General features: G+C 49.7%; 1 protein-coding gene across 1 annotated transcript; it reads left to right on the top strand.

Moving 5' to 3' along the window:
* Nucleotides 1–2,671: 2,671 nt before the first annotated feature.
* On the top strand, nucleotides 2,672–9,415 carry LOC147335824 (uncharacterized). Its single transcript, XM_086286114.1, has 9 exons — nucleotides 2,672–4,207; nucleotides 4,294–5,497; nucleotides 5,562–7,750; nucleotides 7,797–7,900; nucleotides 7,991–8,137; nucleotides 8,320–8,551; nucleotides 8,718–8,779; nucleotides 8,936–9,123; nucleotides 9,237–9,415. The coding sequence occupies exons 1-9, from the start codon at nucleotides 2,672–2,674 to the stop codon at nucleotides 9,413–9,415; spliced, it is 5,841 nt and encodes a 1,946-aa protein (XP_086142240.1).
* Nucleotides 9,416–10,767: the final 1,352 nt, after the last annotated feature.

Here is a 10,767-nt window from a genome sequence, read left to right as displayed (position 1 = left end):
TGTCTCAGTGTCAAGTCTGCGTCTTAGTCTGTCTCATGTTTCCTGTTTAATTTTGATAGATCCTCATATAGTTTATGCCAGTTAACTGTTTTTTCTTAGTGTTTTGTGTTTTAGCTTTTTCCAGTTTAGTTTTGTTAGTTTATTTTAGTCTCGCTTCACCTTTTGTTTTTGTGTTTTGTTCAATACAAAATAAAGGCCCATTTTTTTGGTTAATATTTCACTCTATCTGCATTTGGGTCCGCACACTCTCCGTTCCACGTCATCTGCCTCAGTAGACTTGCCATTTACTGTTTGTTATAGGTTTGCTCAGCCCAAATAAAACAGCTCTTTTTCAGTTTGGGTTAGGCTAGGTTAAATGAAATTTGTTTCAACGCTTCGTTTTGTCTGCGTTTGGGTCCACTATTCCACCAGGTCTGCAGACCTGACAACAAAGTGGAGCCAGTAAGAATTACTACGTAATCAATAAATGATCATGATAATGGGATCGAAATGGCAAAATTCTTATCAATTCCTGTCCATATTGGTGTTGGGTTCATTAATTTAAAAAGAGTAATGTGTTAAATATATTACACAGAACGTTTTACTTAAAAGCATACTTTAAGTACTAAATTTATTAAGTACTTACGCAACATACTTAATGCAGTACATCACTTAATTACTCCAAGGAGGAAGTATTTTGTTGCACTACTTGTTAGGATGCCTGGGTCGTTGACCCAGGGTTTTTGAGTTTATTATATTATTTATAATTTCTAGTCTTTGGTTTCTTTGAGTTCTGTCTTATGGTTTATGTCTCTGTCTTCTCTAGTTGCTCTGTCTCCCCTGTCAGCTGTATCCCCTTGTCTAGTTCACGTCTCTGCGTATCCTTAGTTGCTATATCCCCGTGTCCAGTCTGTGTCTGCCCTGGTCCCACGTCTCTGTTCCCTCTGTTGTAGTGCCTGCATGTGAGTCTGTGTCTTTTGTTCAGTCTGTGTTATGGGTTTCCTGTTTTACTTTGAAAGTCCATGTCTGATGTTAATGCGTCTGGTTTTGCTTCCCCTTGTCTCGTTAGGCCTGATTTGCCCCAGCTGTGTTTCCCTCCTGTTACCCATTCCCTGATTGCTTCCTCTGTGTATTTAAGCCCTGTGTTTCTCTGTGTCTGTGTCGCGATCTACCGTTTATTTTGCTGTGTGTTTTGTCAGTCCACTGGTGTTAGTTTATTTTGAGTTTTTCCAGTTATGTTATGTTTGAGTTCAGCATTAAAGCTATTTAAGTTTGTCTCTGGAGTCTGCACCTTGGGTCCTATTCCTGTCCGCACACAGCTGACACAAAACACTACTCTTTACATTACTTTTGAGTTTCTCTGCATAATGACCTGAAACATATGTTGTAAGATAACATTTAACAATATAAACCTATAGGCTCTATTCCCACACACCAACCAAATCACTATCCCAATGAGAACATATATGATATATCATTTATGTATAAATGCAAAGCAAAAATAAAAACCAGCACAAAGAGTGGCAATTAGCACAGTGATTATACTGAAAAGACATGAACAGATATGAAGGATCCAGCCTGACTGCTCATGGATGCTTTTGTTGGGGATAAAGTATCTGAATTTCAGGAGCGGGCCCATGCCTCCAAACACGCTCTTTCCAGTTTTTATCTATGTATGATTCCCCAGTTCTAAAAGCAGTTTGTTCTCATTTTAGTGCCCCACCCTCCCTCCCCTTTTGTAATGCTTTTGTCACAGTGTACAAGGTGGACTCACATGCTGGACTCCGGGGATTGATGCACACAAGAGAATTTATAAACGTACAATGTCCAACAAGTATATATACAAATGGTGCGGGGCAGTGCTACAGACAAAAGGTGAGCGGGGCAGGGCTCCAGGAGAAATCCAGGGGAACACTCTCATTTCTCTCCAAACAATCCACACACGAGCTCACGTCTTTCTCCAAGCAATCCACAAACTAATCCAATCTCTCTCCTCGAACACTCGCCGCTCAGGGAACACTAGGGAAAACAGTCCAGAGGGTCTGCGCACAAAGAAACGCTTGTTAGTTTCTAACACACAACTATACGGAAAAACACTGGCTAGACGCTCGACTTTCACTGACGCGATTCACACAACGATCCAGCGAAGAACAGCCGTTGATTCCTGGCTTAAATGCTAGCCACACTAATGAGGCACCGGTGTTTCTTCCTCCGAGGGTGTGGGCCAAGGGCGTGAACCTGTAATCAGTTCCTCCCTGGCGAGAGAGAGATAGAGAGAGAAACAGCTGATCAGCGACCAGCTGAACCTCCAGGCCGTTACAGCTTTCACTTCTTCACTTCTCATTAATACATGGGGATCAATCCCCTCCTAGGCTTTCCCCAAACTGAAGCTCAATTTGTGTCTAAGCCATTCAACTTTGTCTACTAAAATTACCATCAAACTAAAAATGTTCTATTGTATAAATTATATTGATGTTTTCAGGTAAGGGTGAAAATTGTTCCAAAAACAGATGTTGGAATGAATTCATGGCATTTTTGCATTAGGAAGTTATAGTACATTAAGGATTCATTTGGGAATGGTAACTCAGAGTAATTTGATGAAAAAGGAATTTAAAAATTGTACTTAATAAATACATACATTCATATTTAAGAGTATGTGAACTTATCTCCTACAGCTACGGGGACAGGAGCAATGACGAGCACGCCACCTCCAACAACAACCACCACTGCTTCACCGACCACCACCACCACGTCACCTCCCACAACAACCACCACTGCCCCAACGACCACCACCACAATGGCTCCTCCTACAACAACCACCCCTGCCCCAACGACCACTACCACGGCTCCTCCCACAACAACCACGACTGCCCCACCGACAACAACAGCCACGGCTCCTCCGACAACAGTCACCATTGCCCCACCGACTACCACCACTACGATTCCTCCAACAACCACCAATGCTATTACAACAACAACCACTGCCCCAACGACCACCACCACCGCGGTTCCTCCCACAACAACCACCACTGCCCCACCGATGACCACCACGGCTCCTCCGACAACAAACACGGCTGCCCCACCGACAACAACCTCCACAGATCCTCCTACAACAGCCACCACTAACCCACCGACCACCACCACTACGATTCCTCCAACAACCACCACAGCTATTACAACAATCACCACTGGGCCACCGACCACAACTACCACAGCTCCTCCCACAACAACTACCACTGCCCCACCGACAAAAACTACAACGGTCCCTCCCACAACAACCACCACTTCCCAACCGACAACCACCACCACGGCTCCTCCGACAACAACCACCACTGCCTCACAGACCACCACCACCACCACGGCTCCTCCCACAACAACCACCACTGCCCCACCGACCACCACCACGGCTCGTCCCACAACAACCACCACTGCCCCACTGACCACCACCACGGCTCCTCCGACGACAACAAGCACCACTGCCCAACAGACCACCACTACCACGGGTCCTCCGACGACAACCACCAGTGCCCTACCGACCACCACCACCACGGGTCCTCCGACACCAACAACCACTACCCAACCGACCACCACCACGGGTCCTCCAACGACAACCACCACTGCCCCACCAACCATGGCTCCTCCCACAACAACCACAACTGCCCCACCGACAACAACCTCCACGGCTCCCCCGACAACAACCACCACTGCCCAACCGACCACCACCACGGCTCCTCTGACAACAATCACCACTGCGCCACCGAGCACCACTTCCACGGATCCTCCGACAACAACTACCACTGCCCCACCGACAACCACCACTACGATTCCTCCAACAACCACCACAACTATGACAACAACCACAAATGCCCCAGCAACAACCACCATGGCTCCTCCCACAACAACCACCACTGCCCCACCGACCACCGCCACGGTTCCTCCCACAATAACCACAACTGCCCCACCGACCACCACCACGGCTTCTCCCACAACAACCACCACAGCCCCACCGACCACCACCACGGCTCCTCCGACAACAACCACGGCTCCTCCAACAACAACCACCACTGCCCCACCGACAACCACCACCACGGCTCCTCCGACAACGACAACCACTGCCCCACCGACCACCACCACGGCTCCTCCCACAACAACCACCACTTCCCCAACGACCACCGCCACAGCTCCTCCCACAACAACCACGGCTGCCCCACCGACAACAACCTCCACGGCTCCTCCAACAACAACCACCACTACCCCACCGACCACCACCACTACGATTCCTCCAACAACCACCACAGCTATTACAACAACCAGCACTGCCCAACCGACCACCACCATGGCTACTCCCACAACAACCACCACTGCCCCACCGACAACCACCACCAAGGCTCCTCCGACAAAAACAACCACCGCCCCACCGACCACCACTACGGCTCCTCCCACAACAACCACAACTTCCCCACCAACCACCGCCGCGGCTCCTCCCACAACAACCACGACTGCCCCACCGACAACAACCTCCACGGATCCTCCGACAACATCCACCACTACCCCACCGACCAGCACCACTGCGAATCCTCCAACCACCACCACAGCTATGACAACAACCACCACTGCCCCTCTGACAACCACCACGGCTCCTCGCACAACAACCACTGCCCCACCAACCACCACCACGGCTCCTCCCACAACAATCACCACTGCTCCACCGACCACCACTACCACGGCTCCTCCGACAGCAACCACCATTGCCTCACCGACTACAACCACTACGATTCCTCCAACAACCACCACAACTATGACAACAACTACCACTGCCCCTCCGACAACCACCACGGCTCCTCCCACAACAACCACCATTCCACCACCGACAATTACCACCACGGTTCCTCCCACAGCAACCACCACTGCCCCACCGACAACATCCACCACTGCTCCATCGACCACCACTACCACGGCTCCCCCGACGACAACCACCAGTGCCCCACCGACCACCTCTACCACGGCTCCGACGACAACAACCACCACTGCCCCACCGACAACCACCACCACGGCCCCTCCCACAACAACCACCACTGCCCCACCAACCACGGCTCCTCCCACAACAACCACAACTGCCCCACCGACAACAACCTCCACGGCTCCTCCGACAACAACTACCACTGCCCCACCGACCACCACTACCACGGGTCCTCCCACAACAACCACCACTCCCCCACCGACCACCGCCATGGATCCTCCCACAACAATCACCACTGGGCCACCGACCACCACTACCACGGCTCCTCCGACAACAACCACAACGGTTCCTCCCACAACAACCACCACTGCCCCACCGACCACCACTACCACGGGTCCTCCCACAACAACCACCACTGCCCCACCGACCACCGCCATGGATCCTCCCACAACATCCACCACTGTTCCACCGACCACAACTACCACGGCTCCTCCGACGACAACCACCAGTGCCCCTCCGACCACCACCAACACGGCTCCGACGACAACAACTACCACTGCCCCACCGACAACCACCATCACGGCCCCTCCCACAACAACCACCACTGCCCCACCAACCACAGCTCCTCCCACAACAACCACAACTGCCCCACCGACAACAACCTCCACGGCTCCTCCGACGACAACCACCACTGCCCCACCAACCACCACCACCACGTCTCCTCCCACAACAACCACCACTGCCCCACTGACAACCACTACCACGGGTCCTCCCACGACAACCACCACTGCCCCACCGACCACCACTACCACTGCTCCTCCGACGACAACCACCACTGCCCCACCAACCACAACCACGGCTCCTCCCACAACAAGCACCACTGCCCCACCCACAACCACAACGGCTCACCAGACAACAACCACCACTGCCCCACTGACCACCACCACTACGATTCCTCCAACAACAACCACAGCTATGACAACAACCACCACTGCCCCACCGACAACCACCATCACGGCTCCTCCAACAACAACCACCACTGCCTCACCGACCACCACCACTACCACGGCTCCTCCGACAACAACCACCATTTCCCCACCGACTACAACCACTACGATTCCTCCAACAACCACCACAACTATGACAACAACCACCACTGCCCCACCGACCACCACCACTGCCCCACCGACAACATCCACCACTGCTCCACCGACCACCACCACCACGGCTCCTCCCACAACAACCACCACTGCTCCACCGACCACCACCACCACGGCTCCTCCAACAACAAGCACCACTGCCCCACCGACCACCACAACGGTTCCTCCCACAACAACCACCACTGCCCCACCGACCACCACCACGGGTCCTCCCACAACAACCACCACTGCCCCACCAACCACGGCTCCTCCCACAACAACCACAACTGCCCCACCGACAACAACCTCCACGGCTCCTCCGACAACAACTACCACTGCCCCACCGACCACCACTACCACGGGTCCTCCCACAACAACCACCACTCCCCCACCGACCACCGCCATGGATCCTCCCACAACAATCACCACTGGGCCACCGACCACCACTACCACGGCTCCTCCGACAACAACCACAACGGTTCCTCCCACAACAACCACCACTGCCCCACCGACCACCACTACCACGGGTCCTCCCACAACAACCACCACTGCCCCACCGACCACCGCCATGGATCCTCCCACAACATCCACCACTGTTCCACCGACCACAACTACCACGGCTCCTCCGAGGACAACTACCACTGCCCCTCCGACCACCACCACCACGGCTCCGACGACAACAACTACCACTGCCCCACCGACAACCACCATCACGGCCCCTCCCACAACAACCACCACTGCCCCACCAACCACAGCTCCTCCCACAACAACCACAACTGCCCCACCGACAACAACCTCCACGGCTCCTCCGACAACAACCACCACTGCCCCACCAACCACCACCACGTCTCCTCCCACAACAACCACCACTGCCCCACCGACCACCACCACGGGTCCTCCCACAACAGCCACCACTGCCCAACCGACCACAACCACGGCTCCTCCCACAACAAGCACCACTGCCCCACCCACAACCACAACGGCTCACCAGACAACAACCACCACTGCCCCACTGACCACCACCACTACGATTCCTCCAACAATAACCACAGCTATGACAACAACCACCACTGCCCCACCGACAACCACCATCACGGCTCCTCCAACAACAACCACCACTGCCCCACCGACCACCACTACCACGGGTCCTCCCACAACAAGCACCACTGCCCCACCGACCACCGCCATGGATCCTCCCACAACATCCACCACTGTTCCACCGACCACAACTACCACGGCTCCTCCGACGACAACTACCACTGCCCCTCCGACCACCACCAACACGGCTCCGACGACAACAACTACCACTGCCCCACCGACAACCACCATCACGGCCCCTCCGACAACAACCACCACTGCCCCACCAACCACCACCACGTCTCCTCCCACAACAACCACCACTGCCCCACCGACCACCACCACGGGTCCTCCCACAACAGCCACCACTGCCCAACCGACCACAACCACGGCTCCTCCCACAACAAGCACCACTGCCCCACCCACAACCACAACGGCTCACCAGACAACAACCACCACTGCCCCACTGACCACCACCACTACGATTCCTCCAACAATAACCACAGCTATGACAACAACCACCACTGCCCCACCGACCACCACCACCACGGCTCCTCCGACAACAACCACCACTACCCAACCTACCACCACCACGGCTCCTCCCATATAAAATTCGTCTGTTTGTGTACATTAAGAAACAGATAGACATTGTTTTAAGGAAATCTGCTTTGTGTCTGCAGATTGAACCTGCTTACAAAAACTCGTTCCCTTCCTCCTTTGTCTCCTTGGCCGTTGTGAGCTTCAGGTAATTTCACTATTTTGACATATAATGTTAAGAGCAGTGACCTAACGCCCTAAATATTCAAAACTATCATTTTTGTGTCTGCATTTACAGGCAAGGATCAGTCATCAACACCATAGAACTTCATTTTTTAAACTCATCTGTTCCAAATGACACTGAAATTAGAAGTGTTTTGATCAGTCAAGCCTCAAACGTGACAGGCTTTGACATCGAAAGGGCCTCCATCACTGTCAGTTCCACATGTGAGTACTATTTCGTTATGTTTGATCAAAAAGTCTCAAAGGTTTTAGAGGGACTTAGTTAAATGTTTTATGTCCATTTTGTCCTCATTTTAAATCTACCACAGTGATCCCAACAACTACCACAGTTACCCCAACAACAAACACAACACCATCAACTACATCTGCTGCAACAAAACCAACATCTGCTCCAACAACTACCACAGTTACCCCAATAACAAACACAACACCATCAACTACTACATCAGCTGCAACAACAACAACATCTTCTCCAACAACTACCACAACTACAAAAGCTCCGACTGCACCTGTCCAAGTTTTTCTGTTTCTACAGTTCCTTGAACCATATGTACCTGAACTCACAGACCCCACCAGCAGTGTATATCAAGATCGCAAAACACGAGTTGAAGAGACGGTGAGTAATATTTCAACTTAATATATCTTTTATTGACTGACACTTTATCTAGAGAACAAATCTGAAAGCATACATTTTCTTTCATTTAAATAGGCATTTTTAGACAATGTAATTTTTAAGTTGTTTCACCATGTTTAAATTTTCTTTTTGTGTTAATTTTTTGCAGTGTGATAGAATCTACAAACCAAAATTTCCTTTCTTCATCCGTGCCATTGTCATTCGGTTCAGGTAAAAAAAATTTTTTTAACAGTAATTAAGTTACTTTCCTCTAAATTATTATTTTTAATTTAATTTTAATGTTAAATGTATCATGTAACATAGTTAAACCATTCAATAATCTGCCATTATTATCTAACATCTGACTCACTTTCTTTCATGGCACAGTCTTGTTAGAGTCCAAACACGAGTGGATAGAACTGAGGCAGAGGTGGAGCTTGTGTTCAATCAAACAGCACCCAATGCACAAGTCCCAAATGATACTACTATTGTTCAAATTTTGAAACAGGCTATTAACAGTTCCAGCAGCAATTTCAGCATTGCCATAGTTCCTGACACAATATCAGTAACTTCTGGTGAGTATTTGAAAATGCAAACGAAATTTATTTTGGAGTTAATCAAGGACAAAGAAATTATTTTAGTCTGTACATAAATACATATTAATCTACTTCTGAAAAATATTTTATAGTTCCCATCAATGTCACGACTGTTGCACCAACTACTGCCAATTCCACTACTGCTGCACCTACAGCTTCCACAACTACAACTGCATTATCTACAACTACAGCTTCAAGTGGAGCATGCCACAAGATCAATCCCAGCACTGTTTCCCCCCTGGTTCTCTTGTTATGGCTTCTGTCAAACTAGCAATAGCATCTGTGCTGGTTTCCATGTCAATGGCCAGCGGAACACAAACTCTTTCACTGAAATGTATTAAAAAAAGAAAAGAAAATAATGACATTAGAAACCCAAGCCATGTGATTATCTAGAATGAATCTGGCCTGAAAAGAATGACACAGACTTTAACCACCCAGTTAATTTAATCATCTACAGCAAATCTGACCTAAGAATGCATGAACAAAAGCTTTAAATATATCCTGTGGGTGGGCCTGTAGTGTAGAGGCTTAGAACTTTACGCAGTTGAGCTCATTATATAGTGCCAAGCTACAACAATAGTCACATCAAGGTGCTTTATGTTATAATGTTAAGGTACTTTTATTGTAAGGATCCTACAATAATACAGAGAAAACACTGGCCTGTTTAGGTCCAGGTCACTTGCTTGTAAGTGTGTCTCTGCCTTCATGTCTGTTAACTGTTCTTTTTCGTACTGGGGAAAAAAGGTCAAAATGCACAAAGTTTTTAAATTTTTAAGAAAATTATCCACAACTCATCCATTATTTTCTAAATCACTGTAAAGCTGGGTTTATATACACACACACGCGCACGCACACACGCGTGCGCACACACACACACGTGTATGTATGTATGTGTATGTATGTGTATGTATATTAAAAAGTAGTAGGTGTCCCATAAAAGCACAGTCACTTTTCTTATTTATACAAAGTGTATTTTTATTTTATTTTCTTTTTTTTTCTTCTTTTTTTTTTACACATTTTCTGTAAGAAAAATCATAATGAACAGAATACAAAATTTATGAGAAATGAAAACAGTCTCCTGTGACGTCTAACGGTTTGGGTGGGTAAAGAGAAAGTTGATCAAGAAACTTTGAGGTCAGGAGCTTTAATTAAAAAAAGGCAAGGTTTGCAGATTGGTCTCTCAATTGCACTGGCGGCACGGAACACCGCCTTTGCCTCCGCGAACACATCGGACTACAAACATGCACATTACCAACTCCGGAAGACGATCAAACCAGCCAAACGTGAGTACAGGGACAGGGTGGAGCAACAGTTTGACAACCCTCGGAGTATGTGGCAGGGACTAAACACGATCACAGACTTTAGAGGGAAAACCAGCACACCGCAGACCACGGCCTCTCTGTGTGAGGATCTAAACGTATTCTACGCTAGATTCGACACAGCGAACACCATGAGACCGGACAGTGTGCGCACCGCGGATGACGTCAATGCGCACACTGTGTCTGAGGAGGATGTGCGGAAGTGCTTCAGGAAGGTGAACGCACGCAAAGCTACTGGTCCGGACGGGATTCCCGGCCGCGTCCTCAAGTCATGCGCGGCTCAGCTGGCTGGAGTGTTCACACA

The sequence above is a fragment of the Aulonocara sp. 'chitande type north' Nkhata Bay genome, linkage group LG3 (genome assembly GCF_057382095.1).
Source record: "Aulonocara sp. 'chitande type north' Nkhata Bay isolate Kocher_YH1m ecotype deep benthic linkage group LG3, A_spYH_male_GT1.1, whole genome shotgun sequence".
Classification (NCBI taxonomy): Eukaryota; Metazoa; Chordata; class Actinopteri; order Cichliformes; family Cichlidae; genus Aulonocara; species Aulonocara sp. 'chitande type north' Nkhata Bay.
The sequence above is the reverse complement of the archived record's forward strand: the minus strand, read 5'-3'. Positions and strand labels throughout refer to the sequence as shown.